This window comes from Platichthys flesus, chromosome 1 (genome assembly GCF_949316205.1).
Source record: "Platichthys flesus chromosome 1, fPlaFle2.1, whole genome shotgun sequence".
Lineage (NCBI taxonomy): Eukaryota > Metazoa > Chordata > Actinopteri > Pleuronectiformes > Pleuronectidae > Platichthys > Platichthys flesus.
In genome coordinates, this window is record NC_084945.1 from 12,706,348 (window position 1) to 12,731,628 (window position 25,281).

At 41.9% G+C, this 25,281-nt stretch overlaps 2 protein-coding genes across 3 annotated transcripts; one reads left to right on the forward strand and one right to left on the reverse strand.

Annotated features, from left to right (window-relative positions):
- The first annotated feature begins 5,746 nt into the window (after positions 1 to 5,746).
- ctr9 (CTR9 homolog, Paf1/RNA polymerase II complex component) lies at positions 5,747 to 13,807 on the forward strand. The gene is made up of 23 exons (XM_062385104.1): positions 5,747 to 5,894; positions 7,131 to 7,229; positions 7,361 to 7,600; positions 7,676 to 7,793; positions 7,875 to 7,964; positions 8,231 to 8,487; positions 8,586 to 8,693; positions 8,783 to 9,019; positions 9,105 to 9,323; positions 9,516 to 9,699; positions 9,792 to 9,880; positions 9,989 to 10,174; positions 10,708 to 10,795; positions 10,889 to 11,037; positions 11,120 to 11,236; positions 11,328 to 11,473; positions 11,665 to 11,736; positions 11,953 to 12,088; positions 12,233 to 12,379; positions 12,467 to 12,609; positions 12,699 to 12,777; positions 12,869 to 12,981; positions 13,069 to 13,807. The coding sequence occupies exons 1-23, from the start codon at positions 5,850 to 5,852 to the stop codon at positions 13,469 to 13,471; spliced, it is 3,465 nt and encodes a 1,154-aa protein (XP_062241088.1). The 5' UTR covers positions 5,747 to 5,849; the 3' UTR covers positions 13,472 to 13,807.
- A 940-nt stretch (positions 13,808 to 14,747) lies between these two features.
- Positions 14,748 to 22,770, reverse strand: eif4g2a (eukaryotic translation initiation factor 4, gamma 2a). Of its 2 annotated transcripts, XM_062385106.1 has the most exons (22): positions 22,576 to 22,770; positions 21,332 to 21,360; positions 21,016 to 21,122; positions 20,808 to 20,864; positions 19,992 to 20,117; positions 19,752 to 19,854; positions 19,537 to 19,671; positions 19,392 to 19,458; positions 19,153 to 19,304; positions 18,928 to 19,038; positions 18,667 to 18,849; positions 18,407 to 18,545; positions 18,149 to 18,312; positions 17,958 to 18,065; positions 17,720 to 17,830; positions 17,518 to 17,622; positions 17,198 to 17,413; positions 16,856 to 17,114; positions 16,547 to 16,751; positions 16,238 to 16,446; positions 16,031 to 16,152; positions 14,748 to 15,859 (listed from the first exon to the last, which is right to left on the reverse strand). In XM_062385106.1, the coding sequence occupies exons 2-22, from the start codon at positions 21,332 to 21,334 to the stop codon at positions 15,794 to 15,796; spliced, it is 2,748 nt and encodes a 915-aa protein (XP_062241090.1). In that variant the 5' UTR covers positions 21,335 to 21,360; positions 22,576 to 22,770; the 3' UTR covers positions 14,748 to 15,793. The 2 variants fall into 2 exon arrangements, with proteins under 2 accessions (XP_062241090.1, XP_062241089.1); XM_062385105.1 differs by lacking the exon at positions 20,808 to 20,864 and having other exon boundaries at positions 22,576 to 22,764.
- Positions 22,771 to 25,281: the final 2,511 nt, after the last annotated feature.

Genomic DNA, 25,281 nt, shown 5'->3' on the forward strand with positions numbered 1-25,281 from the left:
AAGATGAGCTATTTCCGTACTCTTGATCCTGTGAATGATGCTCTGAATATCATCAGAGTGTGTGTGGAGGGATGGGAGGCCTGCTTCGTCCAGAGCTCTGTGATGCTGTTTTCCGGAAGAAGAAAACAACAATAAAAACAGATGATCGGTCACCACGATAAAATAACCCGCAAAAGAAGAGAGTTTCTTACCTGCGGCATATCCTGCATCTCACTCTGCAGCGAGCGGTGGTTCGGAGGATCTCGGCTGTAGAGACTCTGAGGACTGATGCAGTGCCGGTCATACCTGTCGGAAACCAGCAGGAGGAATCCACATCCAGCACTTGATTCTTACATATTTGGTGAATACAAACACGAGTCTTACCTCAGAAGAAGTTGGTGTGAATGCTCCTGTAACCTCATCAGCTCGGACTGCAGATCCTGCGACATTAAAAACAATAAAATATATATAAAGAAGGCTGATATTAGTGTTATCACATTACATTTTCTTTTTTTCAATTTATTCTTTTATGAGCGCTACATAAATAAAGTTGACATTGACTTGGACCTTTTACAGAGTGATCCACTGTACAGCTTAAGCTTGACACATTCAACTTGATGCAATGTGACCATTCTAGCTTCCACATCAAATGTCAAACAATGATACAATCTAAGCAAAACTCTCTCAAGTTAATCTGCATGTTTATTTATTCCTTAACAGTGTCCCACGTACCACGATCATGTTGTGATTCTCCACGTGAGAGTTCTTCATCTTCTCCATCAGAATGTCTCTCTACACAGTCACATTTGGAAAAAAAAGTTAGAAAAAAACAAAATCAAAACGTTGAGCTGACAGTTTTCTTCATTTCTGCGATAGACCAACCTTTGAGAGTTCTCTGTCCCTCAGGGTCAACATAACCAGGGTCTCCTCAAATTGGGCCTGTGAACGTTTAGATGTTTAAAGCTCAGTGGAAAGTGGTCATGGAGACAAGCACATGATGAGTGTTTCTACCCTCAGCTCAGCGTTGACCTTCCTCAGCTTGTTGATGCTCTCTTCACAACACGTCCTGTCAAAGGTGAGTTTTTCATTCTGTGTGGACACAATGAGATTTTTGCTGCATAAAATGAAAAAAAAAAAAATCTGAAGAAAACCTATATGTGGATTTAAATTTACAGGTTCGGTGTTTAAGAATGAGGTGAAAATGATCTATTGGCAGAAATTGAATGTAAAATAATCCTAATGAGGTTTTTACTAGTGTGTAATCATCTAAATTGTATGAATTGTTGTTTAACCCAGACTGGACAAACTAAACACCTTTTGAGTTTTATGACAACTGAAGGTTCCTACAGATTCTCTCATGTTTGGAAGCGGAGGGTGAGGTGAGGGACTTCATGGTGCAATATGCAATTTCACCACTAGATGTCACGAAATTCTACACTGAGCCTTTAAGATCAACATTACCTTGTCTTCAAGCCTCATGATGTGAACCTTCAGACATTCAACTTCATTGCTCTGAAGAAGATTTAAGTATAAACAGTTACAATAAATAAAACATTGTACTTTAAAGCTTCGTCCGGAGACTGATCAGTGTAAGACGTACCAGTTTGGTGCAACTGGTCTGGGAGCGAGCGACTCTCTCCTGAGTCTCTTTAAACACACGACGGGTCTCGTCCAGTTCTTCTGTCAGGGATCGGACTCTCACTGTCGACCGCTGAGCACTGCACACACACGTCAAAACAAAAATCACTTATTCAGCAGGATGAAGCTCGAATTCAAAATGTTTAGAACAGAGATTAAGAAGTAATGGAAAAGAAACAGTCAAACTTTAAACTTAGCTAAAGTAGTTCAGTTTTCTATATAATGGAGACTTTCTCTACCATGTCATTATCTTCTGGTCTCATAAGCAAATATTGTTTGGAGGTATGCATGACTCGAAACGTGAATGAATGTTAGAAATGAACAAATAGAAAATAATGATAATAAACCAAGTCACATAAAATCATAGTCTAAAATGTCAATTTTCCACATTTCTAATGTCATACCGGACTAGAAAAGATCAGAATTAGGTGACTCATATATTTTCAAAAGATCCCAGAACTATGTACAGAAAACACACTTATGAACAGGAGAAGTCACACCTTCAATGTGTAAGTCTAAAAAGTCAGAAACAAAAAGTTGTGGCCCACTTAGTGAAGAGTGAGTCCGATCCCCAGTGCATTCTGATATTAGTGATTTTACATTTAGCTTAATGTGATTTCATCTGGTGGTAAAACAAATGTATATTTTTCTTGCTCAGACTTAAACATCATTTTAACAGTCAATCTTTATTTAAGCTATCAATTGTTTTTTGACATTCTAACTTTTTAAAATCCACACTTCTGCCTCTGACTACTAGCAGCAAAAAGAAAATATGCCTCTTAGGTGACATGACAGTGATGTAGCACTTGTACTTCCTGAATATGTCACCTGTAGAGGGAGTGGGGGAGGGAGATTTGTGTTCCTCCAGCTCCTCTTGGTGATATATCGTAACACTAAAGTGATAAAGGAAATAAAAAATAAACTAAAATGAGATAATGACAGAGTGACTGGGGTTAATCCGTCACCTGCTCAGCTTGGCTCGCAGCTCGGAGATCTCCATAGTGAGCTGCAGGTTGACGTCTTCACACTGAGCCACCGTCCTCAGCAGGCCGCTGTTCTGCTCGCTCAGTTTGTGGTGGGCGTTCTTCAGCTCGGCCACGGTGCCCGACAGGTCTTTTCCATCACTGCTACAGCAAAACAAACGCTTTGCGGTGAGGAATGACAACACGTTGATGACAGGGGGCGAACACACGCTGTGATTAAAGGAGGGAGACAACGAACCAGGAACATTGGTGGTTCTCTGACGAGGCCGCCTTGCTTTGAGGACATGGGAAATCCAGAGCTGCAAGAAAATCGGGTTCAGTGATTTAAAAAAACAAATGGGAGTCAGATGTTTCTGAGAAGTCTGATCTAAACAGTGACATCCTACCGTGTACAGGCACTTTAGAGGAGTCTGGTTGATGTACTTGACCGCCGTCTACATCAGTGCTGAAACACAGGAGAGGTCAGTGAGTTAGATCCCACAGCACCTTTCAAATGTACATTCATGAAAGGAGGAGTTACTTGCAGATATTTTCTCTGCTTTCATTTCAACAATCATTAAACATTCACACTATTTTTGCTGCCTGAAAAAAGATGTGTTGAAATAAGCACTGAGATCTTCTGCTTTAGTACAAACAGAACAAACAAAATGCTTTGACCATCCACAAGTTATAACCCTGTTAAACCAGTTAAAGTCCTGTATTCCCGATGCATATATTATTGGAAGGTTTTCAACAATTCATTTGCATTGAAGCATCATTTAATGTTGTCATCGCCGAGTTAACAATGCATCATGTTTTTTCTAAGACTGTGGTAAGTTTTAAAGCTGAATATCTCAATCTGATAATCAGCTAGAAACTTAGTAAATGTAATGAAGTGCAAGTGCCTTAAAACACCTTTATTTAATGAGCTTCAGTCTCATATAGTGATTAACTTAATTGGAACTTTGATCAATTTGAAAATAATCTGTTTAAACTACTGTGCCTTATTCTTCTTTATCCTAAATTAATAATATCAACATCTGAAGGAGCCACTGAGCTCCAGTGATTGATATTCAGATTCCAGTCTCCTTAATGGTGCACCAGGTTTATTATTCTTTAGATTGTTTTTATGTTAAGTGATGCATTGTTTGGCTGCATTATAATTCAATATGATTTCAATGGAGATGTGATACTGCAAATGTGTGGATATCTGGATTTAGAATGATCATGGCTAAATCAAAACAAAGTTCTGGTTTTGATACTTAAACGTGTCAGTACATCCAGAATGATGGTCACCAAGAGTTTTACTCTCACCTGTCCTGGCTGCACTGGGCGATCCACTCCCTCATGGTGGTGTGGAACGTCTCTCTACTCACAAGTGGGTCCTGACTCTCCGGGTCGAGCAGCCGCTGCAGAGCAGACAGTCTGTCCTGCTCCGTACTCTGAGCTGTCATGTTCTGCAGGTACTGAATGATGGTGGAGGCCAACACCTCTCCTTAGAGACGCAGGAATAAATGATTCAACTTTAAATGTGATTGTTTCCATTTGTTTCTGTTGAGCACAGCACGAGCTTGTGTACCTGAGTTGGAGGTGCTGCATGTGTTATACATGATGTCAAGGAGTTCATGCTCAGAGAATCCACCCGTGTCTTTTTTGTCCTCAAGCATGTCCCTCGTCCCACTGCCGGGGGACTCCCACACTTCACATGTAGAGAGAATGTTTAATTTAAAATCCCACATAGCGAGAAAACATGTAAAGGTTCATATATGCAGCATGTAGTGTTTGTATTGGAGCAAGGTAGCTCCAGCATGTACCATCGTTGTTGTCCGACATTGTCCTCGCTTCTCCTGAGGCTCTGGACGGACACGTTCCTACATCATCTGATTATTTAACAAATCAAATACGTCTTAACCAGTAGAAACACAGACACATATTTAAATGTTTGAAATGTGAACTGAAACGTCTATGATACAAGTGTCTCGTGCTTACATGTACGCAGTGGGATCTACTCAGAGGACAACATCTTCTTACTGTCGTCTCACACTGTGGAGGAAATTGTGACATTAATTGAATCTGATGGACCTAATGACAACACAATGATAAAATTATAAAACACAAATAAACTATATCTACAGTACTCAAAACATATGTTATGGGTTTAATATACAATGACAACAGTGTCGCATCTGCAGTTAGTTTTTAAGTCATTAAAAGCAATTCTTACTTCTCAGTTCCCGAACGTTCTTCTGAAAAACAACAACAATATTGTCAGATGTTAAAGGAGGATCTTCATTTACGTTAGTGTAGATTTCTTGTCCTCCTCTGATTCACTACGATGCTGGAACGAGTCCTCAAGATGCTCTTGTGTGTTTTTTCTTCTGCTTCACATCAAAACCAGCTGACATCCTGCAGCCCCCCCCCCCCCCTCCACACAACCCAAATTCCCCACCTCAAAATGATGCACTTCATGGATTTCAATTGAAATTCACTGGTTTAACATATGAAATGCTCCGTCTGCTGAGCATTATTTAAAACAAATGTTGAACTTTAAATTCAGCAAACGAAGGGAGTAAATCTTCTCTGTGCAAGGAGAATAATCATCAATCTGTTGAAAATATATATGCTGCTGAAAATGATGGCTCTTTCAACAGTTACACAATAAGTACTGAATACCATGATTTTTATTGAACTAAACATCTATAAATGTTACTGCAGATGCAATGAGACCTTTTCAGTAACATCTTTATCATCGTTTAACTGATGTTTCATAAAATTTGAGGATTGGTGCTTTAGTTTTAATTATTTTAAATCTGAATTGTTGAGGAAACAATAAGGAAAATGTTCTCTATGGAAAATGATCATGAGTTTCTGTCTTATTTAAGCAGGACTTGGAAAAAGTGACCTGCACCTCAACCAACAGTGCTGCTTGTTGGCCTAAATTACTGCACATTAACAATGTTATAGTAAAGGCTAATGTGTAAAGGTAAACACAGTTAGTGGGGATACTTGATTGAATGTCAAACCTTTACTTTCAGCTGATACCAACTTAACAGTGCTAATACTGCTGTGAAGAACCAGCACCGTGTCTTTATCTCCTGTAGGAACGACATCCTCACAATGTCCATTATTCTGTCCGGACACAATTTTGGTTGCACTCTCCCTTTATTTGTTTCCCATCGGAAGCATGAACTAGCTGCCATCACAAATCGGACAGTAGAGTGTTATTTCCTGAAGTAAATCCAAGTCCAGGGGGATTCGCGGACCGTCAGGATGTCTCGCGGCTCCATTGAGATCCCTTTGCGGGACACGGACGAGGTAAAACTCCGCTTGACTTGTTGTTTGGGTTGAAGCTCGCCGTGCTAACGCTGCTAGCCGTCAATGCTAACGCTAGCCACAATGAGCTAATGAACATTGGCTCTCGGCGTGTGATGGAGACAATCTGAAACGTAAACAGCAGAAAGGACAGATTCACTCGCATAATGAAACATTTGATGAGTTTACACACACGTGACTTGTTTTTGGTCGTTTTCCGTGGAGAGTTAAGCCTTATATCCGGTTTAATTCAACAACATGCCACAGCTGTGGTGTTGTAAGTTACAGCTGCGTTGTTACAGGTTTATTGGAAGTCTTAAAAGACGTTTACATTCTAGAAACCTCCAGGTGCTGATTTGTACTGACGGTGATTCTTTGCAGCAGTAAATTCAGCTTTGTGCAAAAGTTTAAGACATTCAAAATAAAGCCAGGCTCCTTTTAATATGATTCAAATAACGATAAATTAACTTCCGTCAAAGTACAGCAATCAAATCAGTATTTGGTGTGACCACCATTTAAATTAATAACCACATGTGTCACTTAAGATCACCGTGGCTACGTTTGGGGTCGTTGTTATGCTGAATAATAAACTCTGGATCAGCCTCATCGATTTTACCCCAAAATGGATAAAAATCTAAATATCTATAAGTGCCTAAACGTTGTATTGCTTTATAACAAGAAAGGTTTATGAAATTAACTTCACCTGTCTTGATTTAGCATTGTGGGCAGAATATTCAAAAAATCTCCCAAAACAACAGAGTATATTTCAGTAGCATGTATATCCCCTAGTTGATTGAAACGCTCTAAAACATACAATACATATATATCACTGTTACACAGGACTGTTGTATTAGTTTCAGCTTAGTGTGATAGTGTGTGTTTTCTGGTAAATAAATTCCAGCAATCTATCAATTACCTGGACAGGAGTGTTAGTTTGGGTTAATTTAGTGAAGTAAGTACTTTACCAAACTCGTTATTTTGTTGATTGAAAACTAATCTAGAAATCCAATAACACCATAAAATGTTGTTGTGCATTGTTTTGCAACATCACCTTCTGTGGTGTAATAAACCCTGGAGATGATAAAAGGACAGTCAAACAGTTTAAATGCTTAAATCGGATTTGATAGAATCTCACATGCATCTTTCTGTTTCCTGTCCCCGATTTGTAACACTTAATGATACACGTGTTTTGTCAAACATGAAGCTTCATAACTAAACTTAAAAAACTTCTCCTCGCAGGTTATCGAGCTTGACTTCGACCAGCTGCCCGAAGGAGACGAGGTCATCAGCATCCTGAAGCAGGAGCACACGCAGCTTCACATATGGATCGCTTTGGCGGTGAGTCAGTGCAGCTGTCTCAGACTGCTGTTACACTTTTATTCTAATGTACACTAAAGCATCATAAATTCAAACATCAGACACGATCTAAGTAGAGCAAAGTTGAAATCTGCCCGTTTGTCCTCTTTCAGCTGGAGTACTTCAAGCAGGGCAAAACAGAAGATTTCGTCAAGCTTCTGGAGGCGGCACGTATCGATGGAAACCTCGACTACAGAGACCATGAGAAAGACCAGATGACCTGTCTGGACACATTGGCAGCTTACTATGTCCAGCAAGCGCGTAAAGAGAAAAACAAAGATGCCAAGAAAGAGCTCATCACGCAGGCCACGCTGCTGTACACTATGGCAGACAAGATCATCATGTATGATCAGGTAAGCTAAAATGTCTAATCCGCCCTGGCTCCAGTACTTTTTACATTTTAAGTAACTCACTCTTGTTTCAACCAGAACCATTTGCTGGGAAGAGCCTGTTTCTGCCTGCTGGAAGGAGACAAGATGGACCAGGCCGATGCTCAGTTCCACTTTGTCCTCAATCAGTCCACCAACAACATCCCTGCTTTGCTCGGCAAGTTCAATATCAAAGAGACAGAGATTGAGCTCGGCCTCCGTGAGTGACTGAAATAATCACACCATTGTTGTTCAACAGGTAAGGCTTGTATCTCCTTCAACAAAAAGGATTACAGGGGAGCACTGGCATACTACAAAAAGGCTCTACGTACAAACCCCGGCTGCCCAGGTAAACAAGTCACATGACAACAATTCTGCTTCTTTCGTTTATTAATATGTGGAAGTAAAAACATCTGGTAACGTATGTTTTTGACAATTGTGGTTAAAAAATGTCATTGATTCAGCTATACATTAAATATTTCTGGACTATAATTCTTTAAAAAAAAAAGGATATCAAAGCAGACACACCTGCTACAGCTGATTGTGTATTTCTCATACAAAGTGATGCGTTGCCGATGATTCTTCATGTATCATTTATCTCTTGTGTCCGACCAGCCGAGGTGAGGCTGGGGATGGGTCACTGTTTCGTCAAGCTCAGCAAACTGGAGAAGGCTCGTTTGGCCTTTGGTCGAGCCCTGGAGCTCAATTCAAAGTGCGTGGGAGCTCTCGTTGGTTTGGCGGTGCTAGAGCTCAACAGCAAGGAGTCGGACTCCATCAAGAACGGCGTGCAGCTGCTGTCGCGAGCGTACACCATCGACCCCAGCAACCCCATGGTGCTCAACCACCTCGCTAACCACTTCTTCTTCAAAAAGGTAATCACTCGCTTATTGTCACATGAAATCCTGACACTAATTTAAACCATTTTCTTTTAACTCGTGTTCACGCCTGTGTGGTTCGATCTTCCTTTCAGGACTACAGTAAAGTGCAGCATCTGGCCCTCCACGCTTTCCATAACACGGAAGTTGAAGCCATGCAGGCTGAGAGCTGCTACCAGTTAGCTCGCTCGTTTCACGTGCAGGTAAGATCCAGACCCACGCTTTCACCAGCACAACGATAATTTACTATGTCGATACTTAACCTTTCTCATATCTCTGCTTTTTTCTTCAGGAGGATTACGACCAAGCGTTTCAGTATTACTACCAGGCCACTCAGTTCGCCTCGTCCACCTTTGTGTTGCCCTTTTTTGGGCTGGGACAGATGTACGTGTACCGAAGAGACAAAGAAAATGCAGCACAGTGCTTTGAAAAGGTTTTGAAGGCCTACCCCAACAACTATGAAACTATGAAAATCCTGGGCTCTCTCTATGCAACATCCGACGATCAGGAGAAGAGAGACATCGCCAAAGTACGTATCCTCTTTTGCCACACGTCTCTGTAAATGTCATTTTAGGGACAGTCTTTACATGGATGTCTCTGTTTTGTTGCTCTAGGGTCACTTGAAGAAGGTAACAGAGCAATACCCAGATGATGTGGAGGCCTGGATCGAGCTAGCTCAGATCCTGGAGCAGACCGACATCCAGGGGGCGCTGTCGGCTTATGGCACAGCCACACGCATCCTGCAGGAGAAGGTGCAGGCCGATGTTCCTCCTGAGATCCTCAACAACCTGGGAGCTCTTCACTTCCGACTGGGCAACCTGGGAGAGGCCAAGGTAGCTAACAACATACAAAAACCTGATGTCATAAAATAACCACGTTAACTCTGTGATTCAGCAACTGATAGCGCATTGAAAACAGTGGATGTTGTTGGATAGACTGTTTCTTCAGAAGCATCTAGAAGGCTGTATAGTTAGCATCAATACCAGTGCTATTTCAAGGTTGGGGTCACGTTTTCTCTCCTCCAGAAATATTTCCTGGCATCTCTGGAACGGGCCAAAGCTGAAGGAGAGCATGACGAGCATTACTACAACGCCATTTCTGTCACCACCTCCTACAATCTGGCCCGTCTGTATGAGGCCATGTGTGAATTCCACGAAGCTGAGAAACTCTACAAAAACATCCTCAGAGAGCATCCTAACTATGTGGACTGTAAGCATGACACACAATGGAGTATAAAGTGTGAGATCATGACGAATGAAGGTCGGTGTTCTAGAATATCATTCAAATCTTTTGGCTTGTAGGTTACTTGCGTCTCGGAGCGATGGCTCGTGACAAAGGGAACTTTTACGAAGCTTCTGACTGGTTCAAAGAAGCCCTGCAAATTAACCAGGTACTCCTTCTTCTGCTCTTTCTTGGTTTTTTCCAATGCAGGTGTGTGAATATTGTAAACATCCATAGATAAAGTCTCAATATCTGATGTCGGCTGTGTTTGGTGCAGGATCACCCGGACGCTTGGTCCCTGATAGGAAACCTTCACTTGGCCAAACAGGAGTGGGGGCCGGGCCAGAAGAAGTTTGAGCGTATCCTGAAGCAGCCGTCCACGCAGAATGACACGTACTCCATGCTGGCTCTGGGCAACGTGTGGCTGCAGACGCTGCACCAGCCGACCAGGGACCGTGAAAAGGTGCAGACTGCTTGTTTGAAGCAGAGAGAAATGGCCGACAGTGCAGTTAAAGATGTGGAGGGTTACAACACTTTTTAGAATGCTGTTGGAGTAAAATGGATTTTCAAGGTGGTGTTAATCCAACTTTAACCTGGTGTCTTGAATGCTAAAGTGAGTTTTTATTCTCTCGTACATCGGCACCTGACTGCGTCTTGTTCTTGTTTAAATCAGAGGTTTTATATAAAGACGAATGGTGTTTGGTATTTTTCAGTGGACATTGTGACAACAAAGAGAACGTGTGATGGGATCAACCCGACACATCTCATCTTGTTATTATCAATGTAGTAAATAGATCACTGTCACAACAGTTGCCGTTACTTCACTGGCTGAATCTTTACTGTGAGATGTAGCACCACTGTTTGCTTTCTCTGCTATGTAATGGATTTATGTTGTTGATAGAGGTGCTCTCTGCTTTAGTCTCAGTGATAAAACAGAGCGTGTGTGAAGGAAACAGTAGATCCTTAAATGGAGTATCTGTGTTTTTGTCTTGACAGGAAAAGAGACACCAGGATCGAGCTCTGGCGATTTACAAGCAAGTCCTGCGCAACGATTCCAAGAACCTGTATGCTGCCAATGGCATCGGTCTGCATTTCTCTACTACTTCCTTTTTAATATTTGGTGTGTTGATCAAATTGTGTACATCAGACACATTAACCATATCATTGTTTTATCCAGGGGCTGTTCTTGCTCACAAAGGCTTCTTCCGAGAGGCCCGTGATGTGTTTGCTCAGGTGAGAGAGGCCACAGCAGACATCAGTGACGTTTGGCTCAACCTGGCTCACATCTACGTGGAGCAGAAGCAGTACATCAGCGCCGTGCAGATGGTAAGGGCCTTATTTGTGACAAGCCTTTGGAAGTACTTGACTTGTGTGTTTGGACAGTGAAGTACTTTGACCTTCTCCACAGTATGAGAACTGCCTGAAGAAATTTTACAAGTATCAGAACACTGAGGTGCTGCTGTACCTGGCAAGGGCGCTCTTCAAATGTGGAAAACTCCACGAGTGCAAGCAGATGCTCCTGAAGGTAACATGAAGGGGCAAAAGTGAAATAATCAGATTTTATGTTACAGTTGAGGCGAGTCTAATGTTCTCGGTTTTGTCGCGTTTCCCTCCAGGCTCGTCACGTGGCGCCCAGCGACACGGTGCTGATGTTCAATGTGGCCCTGGTGCTTCAGAGACTGGCCACTCTGGTGCTGAAAGATGAGAAGAGCAACCTGAAGGCTGTGCTCAGCGCTGTCAAAGAGCTGGAGCTGGCTCACAGGTACTGACATTAGACCTGATAGAGATTACTGATGCCCCTGGTGGTTCTCTGCCTAATCTCCTTTATCCTCACCTTCTCCCTTCTCCCTCCTCCTCCTCCTCCTCCTCCTCCTCCTCCTCCTCCTCCTCCTCCTCCTCCTCCTCCTCCTCCTCCTCCTCCTCCTCCTCCTCCTCCTCCTCCTCCTCCCACAGGTATTTCAGCTACCTCAGCAAAGCCGGAGACAAGATGAGGTTTGACCTCGCTCTTGCTGCATCTGAGGCTAGGTCAGTATAAATGTATCCTCACATGCTGGATGTATTTTGTGCTTTCAATGCCATTATAATTTAAATGTAAACATCAGCAGATAGTGATAGTAAATCAATATCTTCACCTATTTCTACGTTTACATTACAGTATTTTACAATGGGCTTGTGCTGGAGCTTTGTTCATTAAGTGTGTGTTATAATATCACTGGGGGTACGTGTGTTGTGGGATTGTAGGCAGTGCTCTGACCTGCTGAGTCAGGCTCAGTACCACGTGGCCAGGGCCAGAAAGCAGGATGAGGAGGAGAAGGAGCTTCGGGCCAAACAGGAGCAGGAGAGGGACCATCTGCGCCAGCAGATGAAGAAAGAACAGGTAATTATTCTGCTGCCATTTAAAAAAAAAAACAACAAAAAAAAAAAAAACATAGCTCACCATGAGTAGGTTTCAAGTTAAGCATGTTTTAAAGTTCTGTGCTTCTTATTGATTGGTTGGTTTGTCACTTTCAAAACTGGTTAGGAGGACAAACGGAACCGAGCGGCCGAGGGACAGAAGAAGCTCCTGGAGCAGAGAGCTTTGTACGTGGAGAAAACCAAGGGCCTGCTCAGCTTTGCAGAGGGGTCGAAGGAAATGGCCAAAGAAAAGAAGAAGGGGGGTGGTGGACGTGTGAGTGTTAACTCTGATAGCAAACTCATCATCAGACCCTCAAATATACAGATTTCGCCATTTTTTTAACTTCTTTTCATCTCTCAGCGTAAAAAAGGTGACATTGATGAGTTTGTCAACGATGACTCAGATGAGGACCTGCCAATGAAAAAGAAGAAGAAGAGAAGAGGTGGAAGCGGCAGCGAGCAGGAGGAGGGTCAGGATGGAGAGAAGAAGAAGAGGAGGAGGAAGTGAGTCTGCTGTAGTTAATGACAATGTGGTTTATTTTGACCGCAGTGCAAGAGCGTAGATGCTAAGATCACGTTGTCTTGTGTTGCAGAGCTGCTAGTGATGATGAGGAAGGATCATCTCGACCCAAGAAGCAGCGTAAACCCAAAGAACGCAAGAGGATAGAAAAGGTTCTTATTGATCTTTCTTTATCGAGCTCTGTAATCAATATGAAGTCATTTAAAAACATGTTTTCTAACATCCATTATTTCTGGTTTTCAGAGCCAGCCTGAGCGTTTGCCACCGTCTCTCAAAGGAAAGATCAAGTCTAAGGCTATAATCTCCTCTTCTGAATCCTCTTCAGATGAGGATGGACTGAAAATAGCTGAAGAAAGGTAAAAAAAAACATTGTGCTCACAGTCAAACACACAAACAAACATGTGCTGCGAACTGTCTATTGAAAGGTGCAATTTCTCTGACAGACAACAAAGAGACAGTGGTTCAGGATCTGATGACGAAGGAGGCCACAAGAAGCGAATCGCTTCCGAAAGTGACTCGGATGGAGGTAGGAACCAATCGGATGGAGGTAGGAACCAATCCGGCAGCGAGGCTGGCAGCCCTCGGCGCTCTGCGGGCTCGGGGGATGACGACTCTGGCAGCGACCGCCCAGTGAAGAAGAGGAGGGTGCAGCGCCAGTCCGACTCGGAGCAGTCCGACAACGAGAGCAAGAGGAGTCGGTCGGGATCAGACAATGACTCCCGGCCAGGTTCACCCGTTGCGGCGTCAGACCGAGGATCTGAGGTGGGATCAGACAACGAGGGCTCCCCTCGTCGCTCTGACAACGCCTCCGAACCTGAAGGCTCCAACAATGACGACAGCGACTAAATCTTTAAATCCCTGTTCAGGAATTGTTCCATGTAAAACTGTCCACATCTGCAATTTTATTTCTTTTTATAAGCAGGGATTTCTGTTGGTATTTCATGGGATTAGCCTAGAAAAGTGTAGGATCGCCCCCCCCGGCCTTTTGGCCATTTAATTCTCACGTCCACTGTAAATGTCTTTTCACAAATTCTGAGTTTTGTTAAACAGAAACAAATTATTTGAAACCAACTAAAAGGTGTAAACATCTATTTTATATCTCAGATAGTCAGACATGACACTGGCTGAAAATGGGAAGATACACCAACAAAATGTGAAATAAAAAGAGAACAAAGAATTGTGGCAGGTTGTTTTTCTTCTTCTGCATCATTCCAGCATCAACTCAATAGATAAATACAACTTCCTAAGTGATTTTCTGCTTGATGTTTTATCATTCTCTGTTACCATCCATAAGCTTGGTGAAATGTCTCTGAATAATCTGGAGACGATATAATAGCCACTTCAGCATCGGACAAACCATGAGCCACTTTTTTTTTCAGAGCAATTCAATCTTGTCTTGTAAATCAGACATTTATTCTGAAACGATTACCTCCATGAAGGTTATTCATTTATGCTTTTATCAGGTTGTTAGTGGGTTTATGGAAAAAAATGCTGAAGTGATTTCAATGGAACTGGTTTGGAAGGACAGGATGTAGGCTAATGGACACATTAGCATATGATAGGGTTTCCCCAAAAAATAAGTTTTATGAAAAACATTAGCACATTTCGGCAAATGACATCTATGACTGGCCTTTAGTGCAGCTTGATTATTTAACCATAGCATAGTTACTCATGAGTGCCATTGTAGTTTGTGTAATTGGCTTCCATTTAGATTTGTTTAGCATGGAAGTTTGGCACTTTCCCCCCGTTCATTCTTAAAGACTAACAGGAGGCTTTTTCTTATAAAGCTTCTCCAAACATCTGCCTTTAATTTTCAAATAGTGGACAAATATCTTCAGGTCATGATGTAACATTTAAATGTTCACATCCATATTCTGCATTTACACCTAGTCTTTCCATTTAAAAGCAAGCCTACTTAACCTGACTTAATAAATGTGAACAATGAGCTCCTTTTAATCAAAAAAAAACATTAAGCTTGTATGGAAGTCAACTCCTATTCAATCTCAGATTTCACAAACTAATGTAGTCAGCTATTTAGTTTGTCAAGGATTTAACCCACATTTTCCAGACAGGCCAGTTAAAAACTCAACCCATCAAAAAAGAAATCTTCAGGACAACAAAATTAACTGTTAACTTTATTTCAACCTTGATCCGTAATTGTACACTAAACATGTCACACTTAAAATCCCGGTAGAACTCCAAAACCGTTTAAGTTTACACATACAGTACATTCTCTGTAATTCTGTGAAGATAAAAAGACCATTTAAAAACTCGACAAATATGGCAAACGGACTTAAAATTTCCACGCATGGTGGTGGTGGTGAACATCTAGCACAGGAAACTAAGCTTTGGCTGCCCCAGTCCGGAAACAGAGACGTTCAAGTATAGTCTGAGATACGTTAGAGGTATATCCATATTAATTGATAAATTAAAAAAGTGAAGGCCACACAGATTCATTCCTAACAGCACAAAAGTTTCATACATAAAAAAGCTCTTAATTCGTTAAGCTTAATGTGGGTTACTGAAATCACTGCAAATGAAAACAGGCCATTGTTGTTGCAGTCATCATTACTTAAGATTTTGATTTGAGACAAAATGGTCTGATTTCAAGTACAGGAAAAGGATTCTGATCGATTGAATAAATCAGGGGAAAGTATTTTACTATTGCAACGACTCAAGATGTTGAGCAAAGTGCATCTAAAAACTGATTAACAAATGCTGATAAAACACTGAGGAAGGTCTCTTTGCAGTACTTTAGAGCCTTTTCTCTTTTGTAAACAGTTTCGGCAGCACTTAGTGACTCCTGATAAAATGGGTCAGGTTTCGCGTCGATACGTTTTCTGCAAAATACCGCCTACTGTAAAAGAAACCAACCCAAGATGACTGAAATGTATAAAACATCAGCTGTAGGACATCCAATAAGGGAAATTAGAATGTAAAGCATAAATATGATAAAGATGGTGATGCTGGCTTGATCTGACAAAGCATTTCATAGTGTAATGAACTGTAACAGTGGTTGAAAAATATAAAGGAGGGGGAAGGAGTTTGGGTGGGAGGGGGCAGGAGTTGGGGCGGGAGGGGGAAGAGCACATAACAAACTATTACAAAAAGTAAAAAAAAGAAAAGAAAATCATTGCATCCTGATAACACATGGCTTTGGCCTGTTCCTTAATAATCTTCATCCTCCGACTCTTCCTCTTCTGCAGTTTCCAGCCAGGTCAGCCACTGGTTCACCTGCAACACAATATTTCCATTAGCCCAGTTATTTATATGAAAGACCAACACACGGATGATTTCTAGGTAGAAGCTTTTGACAGCGAGTACAGGTACACGCACACTTTAAAAAAACTGATATTAAAGCCAGAATACTAGAGTTATTGCTGGAAACAGTTATTAGAAATTTACCTGAAATAATGCTTTCCCCTTCCCTGGGTACTCTTGGGTGACGTCTTCTTTCCATGAAAGGAAGGCTTCCTCTTCAATTATTTCCATGTCATAAAAGTTCACAAAGTAGCGCAGCAACATGCCTAAAAAAAAAAAGGAGAGAATCATTAGGCTTGTGAAAGCGTCTACACAAATGGTAGCTGAACTGGGAAATACAAGTGGACGTACCTTTGGGGAACCCTTTGGTGTTGCAGTGGACCTGCAGGGCGTACAGAGCCCCCACTTGGAGTTCGATGTGATCGTGCAGGAACTTCTGCATCACCGGCTTGAAAGAGAGCAGCAGCTGCTTCTCCTCGTCCTGCTGTTCCTTGCTTGGTGAAGCAAACTGCTCTTCATCGTCATCAGGGTTGGTCTCATAAGCAATGTACTGCAAGAAGCTGGGACACAAGAGGACAATTAATAAACTGTAATACTCCAGGGGCAAAATGTACTGTTTGGTGTCAAGACTAGCTAACACTGATTTCAATGCTGCTGTACCTGGTCATAAGGATGTTGACAAAGCCTTTGTCTGTGTGGAGTTTAGCGGAAATGTTGTCCTTGATCCACTTGTAGATGGACTGTGCGGAGGGATCCACTTGAATCTGTTTCAGCAGCTCCTTTTCCAGTTTCATCAGAGGGAACAAAAAGCTGAGACCTTTTCCCTCCAGAATCTCAAGCATTCGGTCCTTGTTTTGGTCACATTCTACAGAAGCATAGAATAAACACGAGTTGACTCATCAATAAGTGTATCCACCATTAAAACTAAATTTCTCAATACAAAAGAGTCAAACTGATATTTGGACGCACCGGGTAGCATCTTCTGCATGTTGACTTTGCTCAGCTGGAACATGTCAGTCAGCCAGTCACGGTCCTTTAGTTTGACCATTTGCTGCAGACAGAGCAGGAAGAGGGGAAAGTGTGCACCGTTCTCCAGGTGATGGGCCAAATCTGCAAGGCTGACCAAATCAGCGACGATGGCATGCGCTGCAAACTGGGCCAGGTAAGACTTCACCAGTGGGACTTCTTCCTCGATCTTGGGGCACTGGTCCAGGACACTCAGAACCGCCTGTTAAATAAAACAATATTACAGTACAGATTAACCCAGACAGCGACAAGTGAATAGATTTGCAAAAAACCATCAACACTGACCTGCATCAGGTTTTCACCAGCGACGAGGCCCTCTGTGCAGAGTGCGTGAATCAGGGCGCTGGCTTGTTCTTTATCCTCATCTGACCGGTCAAGAGACTGAACCACGATTTTATTCAGCATCTCAGACAAAAAATACTTGGGAGCTTTCATCTCCCTCACTGCATTCACTGCCTCTTCGATGTTCTTGTTGTTCAGGTAGTCAGTCATCAGTGTCTCCTGAAATTCAAAAGGAACCATATAGTTTATTGTGCTAGGAAACTTCTAATGTGCTCAGTTCATTGTCCAGGACGCAAGTGAAGAGTGAGCTGTGAGGAGCGTACCGTCAGTTTGTTCAACTCTTCCTTCGTCGGAGGCGCTTTTTTGATGGACTTTACGGGTTTTTCTTGAATCGGAAGAGGATTGGTCTTCAAGCCAAGCTGTGGAGACTACACAAAGAAAGCCAAATGAGTGCATGTTTCCCAGAGCCTTCATGTGCCTAATCAGTTGAAATGAAATGACATGCGTATAGAGTAAAAATGTTACCTGTCCGAGCGGGGAACCTTGGGTACTTTGGGGGATCATGGTCATGTGTGGCAGCATCTTCGGCGGTTGTTTTTTGCTCAAGATGAAGGACTGTGCTGGCCTCAGACTGATCTGGAGGGAGAAAGACAAGGTTTATCACAATGGCACGTTAGAATATTGCTGCACATCTATAGACACATTTAAAAATAGCCAAAATTTAGGACTGAAAAATAATTTGCCAAAACAGAAGATCTAGTACCTCATCAGCATTGAGTTTTCCTTTCTTGACGAATCGTGAAGACATTTCCTTAGACTGCATCTGCCCCGCGTGATTCTGCTTGTGGTTGAAGACCGGTGAACCCTGCCCCTGTGAGAGTTCAACACATGAGCGTTAGCAATGTGTAGATTCACTGGGTAACAAACACAGAACATTGACAATGTTGCATGTACCTGGTTTGGTTTTATGAACTGTTTGTTTCCTGCTTCAAACTGAGGCTGGTGTGAACCGTTTCCATTTCCGATGTGGCCGTTGTAGAGTGGGTTTGTGCGGTGACGTCCCATGGTAGGAGAGTAGTGGTCCTGAATGACTCCTGGACCTGTCCCAATGGTAATTCCTACCAAAAACAATTGGAAGTGAAAACACGGTTAGGACCAACTCCTCAATAATTGAACTTATCTTTTGGTTCAAGGTGGAATAATCTGACATACCTGGCATTTGACCAAACATATCAGCCAGTCCACCGACACCTTCCCGATCATACTTCATCCTTGGCATAAAGGAAGAATTGTCCATGAAGAACTCATTCCTCATTCCATCATGTGAATGTGGAATGAAAACGCCCAAATCCTGTAAAGAAAACAGAACCTATGACTACATGCAGACTGCAGAAAGAGGACTACTTTAATGCTGATCCTAAATCCCATTGTGCTGAAAAAAAAAAAAACAAAAAAAAAACTGGTAGACTAACCTTTGCTGCCTCCTGACGAACTTGGTTGATCGTCTTTGGTCCGTTGTCAATATGGGCCTTACGTGGGACCCAATTATTGGCTCGCAGGTCCACCATGTTCTGCAGCAGGAAACGAATCCTCGCCGGAAGTTCCTTGTTGTTAGTTAAGGATTTCATGCGGCTAAAGTACTGATCTATCAAAGACTGGAGGGAGATTTTTTGGGTTATTAGTCGAACAAAGGGATATTAAACCATTTTTCAGATTGCTTTTCGGGTGCTCACCCTAGCCTTGTCGTGATCAAGTTTAGGTCCCACTGTTTTCATTATCTGACAGAGGCATTCCAAATCTTCGCCCATATCCTTAAGCTGGACTGTCTTCTTCTTTTCCAACAGCTTAAAGAGAAATTAACATTTGATTAGACTGTTTTACTTTTGTTCCGCACAACCTTAATACCAATACGTTCATGACCTGTCGAGTAACATTTTCATGATTTTGAATGAACTTACTGTTTTGATGCACTTGTGTAGAATCGATTCGTGGATAAGGTTGAGTTTGCCAAGTTCACCGATGAATTTGATATTGCCAAGCATCTTATGCTTGGCAATAGCACGCTGCTCCTCCTCCTCAGAAGTGAGTGGGCCATCGTGTTTTTCAAAGACTACAGAAAAAGAAAAAATAATCCATCAAAGACATGGCCATGTTTGCAATTTTTTAATCTGACATTTATTAAATTCAATTGAGCTACCTTCGACATTTCTAGCACGGTTCTCGAACTCATCTTGAAGCTTGGAGATCAGAAGTCTTCGGAAGGTCTGTAAAACAGAAAATGTTCAGGTTTACACGTCTAGACGCTGTGCCATACCAATAAACTCATTCTAAAAAAAACTCACAGTATTCTGCTTTTGTGTTGCTGGATTTTCTGTTTCTGTTGGTTCTTCAAAGTTTGGTGCATCCTCGGATAAGCGTAGACATAGTTGAGCATACAACTGGCTGTACTTGGGCTCCTCAAGGGCTTTGTCAACAATCTGAAAAGAGAATATGACTTATTGGAAGGTTCATGTCAAAGGCTTAAAGATTAATAGATGAGCAAGCTATAAGAACTCACCAACAAGATGATTCCTTTCAAGACAAACTTTGCATCTACACCCACATTGAGGAGCTCCAGGCATAGTTTGTCAAACTTCTCAGGAGTAAGCTTATTCAATATGCTGAAATGCAGAGGGAAAAAAAGAATGGTTAAAAAAATGCCAAGCTTAAAATGCCCTTTTTTTGGTCAGATGGGACAATCATTCCTGAAATTATAATCTGCAAGACTTGTATCGAATATGGATTTAAATGAACTTACCCTCTCACTTTCCTAAAGATTACATCATTTAGTCCTTTGTTGTTTGAGGAGATTACCTCTCGTCTAGTGTTTCGAGAAGGGACCCATCTCTGAACGCCAGCACCTGGGGTTTTCCCCAGGAACTCGCTATAAATCAACAAACAAAGCAAACGTTACAAGAGAAATATTTTTTAATCAGGAAAAGCAAACTTATCAAATAGCTAGCCCTGATATTTGGTGTACAAGCTACACTGCAATGTCGTAAAAATCCCACTGATGAATAACAAATTTATCAAGTAGCTTTTGAGGTAGTTTAGTTAGTGACAATGGGAGAAATGGCAAGTTTTTCAGGGACTCATCAAATTTCCAGCATCTGACATCAGTTGCTCTTCTGTTTCAAATTTCCAGTGATCAAGTCAATGCCTTCAAATAGTTTAGTTCTTTTTGGCATAAAAGTTAACCTTTTCATTTAAGTATTAGAAGTGATAAGAGGAAGCCGACATGGTATTTTGATTAAAACAACTTTACCCGATTGTCAAAATAGTTGCTTATTGTTCCAATTATGTCAGTGCTACATACCAACTGAGCCAGTATAAGTGGAAGGTTAATCAAAAAAATGAATTGTCCAAATGAAGTGTCATCTAATAACATGAGACTAGCATCAGAGTGTAGAGTCATACAGTGTATTCAGACAGTAAAAACCCACTTTCCCCCGATGTGACGAAATAAATTAACGTGAGAAGGCAATTGAAGGCCAGTGAAGAGGCTTAAGGATTTAATATCTGACAAAGATTAGTGACCAAGTGTTCCAAGTGAAAGGAAAATTTGGAAAGTCACCTGTTGCCGACAGTCTTGGGATAGTGCTCAGTTGCACCCCCACCTTCTCCCCCTACACTGCGATACCAAAAGAATAAATCAATAAAAAGAAAAAAGAAAGGAAAACTGTTTTAACTCATATGAAAATGTGAGCCCAAGTTATTAAGTGAGCTATTTGAGAGGACTGTCTGTAAATAGGAAGTTCACCCAGTCTAATTAAGTGCAATACCTGAAACGAGAAGGACCCCCTGCTGCAACGACACTCTCCACTTTGGCGGCTTGACAAAGAATATCTGAAAAGAATAAATTCCTAGATTTGGGGTGGGAAAAGGGTTTCTGGAAAGAGACACACAGAAATTTGATTTAATAAAGCATTAACTTAAGGTAGTTAAACCCTACCGATGACATCTCAACTCTACATACATGTTACCTAATATCTGTGTCAATCATAATAATAAATATGTGAAAGCCTACAATTAGTCCCAAAGTGCATTAATTTAATTATTGTCAATTCCTCTAAGGAACATACAATAATAAATGCTCACCATCAAATGCACGGAAAGATGGGTTGACCCTTTAAAAAAAAATACCTAATGTAATTAAGGTCCACATGAATGTAATGATACAGATACCAGGTAGATAAAAACTGAAATGTGCTATATACGAAACATTAACCAAGGCATGATTTTACAATAAAACACGTGAAGGACATGTGAATGAGCTTTAGGAGGTGAAGCCATCTTTAATCGGGACAGTGAAAGCGAGGCTTTTGCAGGCGTGAAGGCCCGTAGATACCCTGATGTCATCGGCATCGGACAAACATGCGACAATGACGACGAATACATTTTAAAATGGTTTTATCTTCAATTACAGCCGTGCTGATTTGATCGGAACGATCAGCACTTGAGGGCCTGCACGTGGAAGTGAAACAGGGCTAGCTTAGCACACCGCGGTGGACGATCTGCGTCGACGTGTTTCCTAACCTCGGATTTAACGCACAACTCCTCCTCCTCCTCACATAACCTAACGGTGACCTGATTTAACTCGCATTAACGACCCCACCTACACGGATCCCCGGTCGTTGAGGGCACCGACGAAAAGGAAACTCCGGAAACGACCCGAGGGAGAGAAACCGATTTCGACATAGGACCTGGATTACATGTGCGCTGGATTTATCCAGATCCGACGTCGGGGACATTGTAATCCGGTTTGCGATTTGAGTTAATTAACCGTACGCAATCAGTTCGGTTAACTCAAAAACCATACGTTTCAATCTCACTCGACGATAACGGCAATTTAGAAAACATGTAAAAACCATCGTTAAAATCTGGTAAAAAAAACGGTTTTTCTAAAAACACTAAATGTTCGTATTTATTCATGTAATTCACACGAATCTAAGTGGATTCAGATGTAAATAGGAGTCTTTGGAATATCGAGGCCAACAAACAGCTGATTTTATGAGGTCTTTGTTCAAACACCGGAAGTCCTCGCTGCGACGTCTATGGATGAGGCTGCTAAGTAGGCCACCGGTAAGCTAATGCTAACTAGCCGTAAACAATTCTCAGAAACCGCACAACGTTTCGACGAACGGGAACCAAATACAGGTTCAGTTTATTTACACAAACAAAACCAGGCGACGATACATCGTAATCTCAGCTGCTTGTCGTGTCGATTGGTACATGACAGTTGACCTGAACGGAAAATCCACGCAGACAGGTCGGTTAGCTAACGTTAGCCGGGCACCGGGGAAAAAAAACACACAAAAAAACAGGGAGAAATAGCTACTCACCTTTACAAAGGGGACGACAGCTTAGTTGATGTCTTGGCAACCCAAGAGAAATAAATAAATACAGATAGGGTGGGAAACGGAGAGAGCGGAAAATGTCGTGTTTAACCCTGAAAGGTTTTTTTGTTTCAACGGAGCAGCGACACGACGGATCAGATGTGGCAGCGGCTCCAGAGAGAACAGACACTGGCCCGCTACGTCACGTGCAGCTGCCCTTTGTACGGCGGCCGGCTCATACGTCATCATCCCTCCCCACTGATGTCACGACCGGCGGTTCCACAGAAAGAAAAATTATAAGCACCGACAATTTCGCAATTCAGACATGAGACGTGATCGCAGCACGTGAACCTGAGTTCACCTGAGTTTATCCTGTTTTTAAAGCCCTCGCTGTGGTTTCCAAAAACACGCAGGGCCGGAAACACTTTCCCCCGAGGCTGCGCGGAGGGGGGAGGGGGCATGATTGGACCAATGATTAGAAAATTGGCCCACATTTTGTTCGTGATTGTTTTAGTTTATATTTAGCTCATGTGTTTTACAGTTGTATTTTATCACATTTTTTTTCTTTGTGTCTAGAAATCACCTCTGGCAGGGAACTATCATTGCAACGTGGGAGCACCGTAATACTGAAAGCACGATCTATTGAAACCATCCATACACAGTTTACTTCTAGTTGATCAGTGTCTAAAAATATCCCCAAAATAATGAAAAAATCATTTTCAATCAATCTTTTATGAATATAGGACAAGATGGTGAAACTACATTTGAAGGTCTTCTTCACAAATCAAGTTACCAACTACCAGGAGATGTCAGCAGGTGTTAGCGGCCACCACCCGGATGTTAGGGACATGACTTCAGTTGTGCACCATCAAGTGTTTTGGCCTTGTGATCAATGATGCAGGCAGAGCTTGAGAGTGCACTAGAGGATAAAGGTAAATCTGACTGGCTGCTGGCTTGTATGGCAGCACTATGAAAGCCATGTGGCCCGCTCAGTAGATCAGGCATCATTACCTATTTGCCTTTTTTAACTAAACACTGTGTGTTCTACCACACTAATTATTGCCTACAACCAGTTGATGTTAGCAGATGCTAGTGACCACCAGCGGATGCTAGGGACATATCGGCCTTAAGATCACAAGACCACTCTTCTAACCTCACACCACAGGTTGAGCTGATCTGGGTGCCTTTCCCGAGCATCCTGTGGCCCCGTTGGGAACTTTCCTCCTGATCCAAGCAAGGCATTGGAAACAGTTCTCTTTGTTTAATTTGTTGCTGCAAGGTGTTTGAGTACCTGGTGGTTTCTTCATGTATACCTACCTTGAGGGAGACTTTATTTAAAACCAGTAAGGATGTGCCTGAGGGTAGCTGGAGATGAGCCTTTGCACATCTTGCTGCCTCTTCCTGACTCCGGACTTCCAGGGCTACCAATTTTCATGGCTATGAAGAAGTAACCTTGTATAACAGCACATGTCCAGACTACCCAGTAGAGGTATGCTTTTGTCAGGCACTCTGCACTCACATTTCTTACATTTGGAAACAGTGGTATTCAATTTAAAAAATACAAATTTGACTCATTAGTAATATTTGTTTTTCATGTTTAAAGTCAAATTAAGTGAGGCTATTTGGGTATGTTTGATTTATTCTGTAGGGCTTTCTCTTTAACTTATGTATCGCTGCCTTCCTTTTTTTCCAGAAAACCCTCAGAAGAATGTGAGTTTTAGGCCAATACTAATATATATATATATATATATATTTATATATGACATCTCATTTATTGTTCTATTGTGATTTTCCCCATAAAAACTGCCTATAAAAAAACGATCCATTGTTTTCTCTTTCTTTTAAGACACCCCGACAAATCAGAACAAAACTGATTGAATTGTAAATCTACAAGTACAATTTATTGACCCAGGAGCCAGAAGGGATTCAGTATTTTACCTCATGGATGCAACAAGAGGAGGATCAAGTATATTATTGGACTATCCTTCAGTCAAAGCCCAAATGGTGTGAACCAGCTTGAATGTAGCATTTTGACTTTACTGGGTATAAAAGATTAAACTAGTTCTGTGCAAAGAGCAAGATGTCTTCACCAGTGCTCGTCTTATTTGCATGAATTTGACAGATATTAATAATCCCCAGAAGATAATTATTTTGGTGACGACCTGACCTTTAAAAAATACTAATGGAAAATTCCATTGATTGTTCAGTGAATATTTATGTGCCCCAAGAGAATCCTGATGTTCCTAGTGATCGCCTGACCTTTCCTGTAGCACCACCATTAGGAGGACAGGCCAATCTGGTTCAACTCCTCTCAGGGCACAGTTTATAGAGTTTTTACACTCTGTGTTCACTTGGTTCAGTCTGCACTTTATTTCATGACCTAATTTTTGTCCCCCTCAGGCTTCTATTTACAGTCGAATTGAAGGGGAGGGGTGGAACAGTTTCACAAGATGTTCTGGGCATTGTGTGGAGTATCTGATACCCACAGCACCGTTCATGTTGACGTGTTGAGATGAGTCACCTCCTCCATCTGCCAGTAAGTGACTACTGGGTGAGATAGGGGCGGTGAGGCTCAGGTTACACCGTGCCGCCCACTGTGCAAGATAAGAGCAACATTAACCTCTGCTTACAGGACGATGAAAATAATGAAGACACTGATACATTAGCGAGGACTCGTGAGCTTTTATTGAGCCTCTGAGCAACTGTAGTGCA

What these genes read in the sequence shown, in the direction of transcription:
- ctr9 (XM_062385104.1), top strand. Translation starts at nt 5,850, where the DNA reads ATGTCTCGCGGCTCCATTGAGATCCCTTTGCGGGACACGGACGAG. An exon ending in GCATCCTAACTATGTGGACT is followed by an intron (nt 9,700 to 9,791) that starts GTAAGCATGACA and finishes TTTGGCTTGTAG; the next exon opens with GTTACTTGCGTCTCGGAGCG. An exon ending in GTATGCTGCCAATGGCATCG is followed by an intron (nt 10,796 to 10,888) that starts GTCTGCATTTCT and finishes TGTTTTATCCAG; the next exon opens with GGGCTGTTCTTGCTCACAAA.
- eif4g2a (XM_062385106.1), bottom strand. An exon ending in TGAAAGGAATCATCTTGTTG is followed by an intron (nt 19,672 to 19,751) that starts GTGAGTTCTTAT and finishes TTCTCTTTTCAG; the next exon opens with ATTGTTGACAAAGCCCTTGA. An exon ending in CAACACAAAAGCAGAATACT is followed by an intron (nt 19,459 to 19,536) that starts GTGAGTTTTTTT and finishes TCTGTTTTACAG; the next exon opens with ACCTTCCGAAGACTTCTGAT.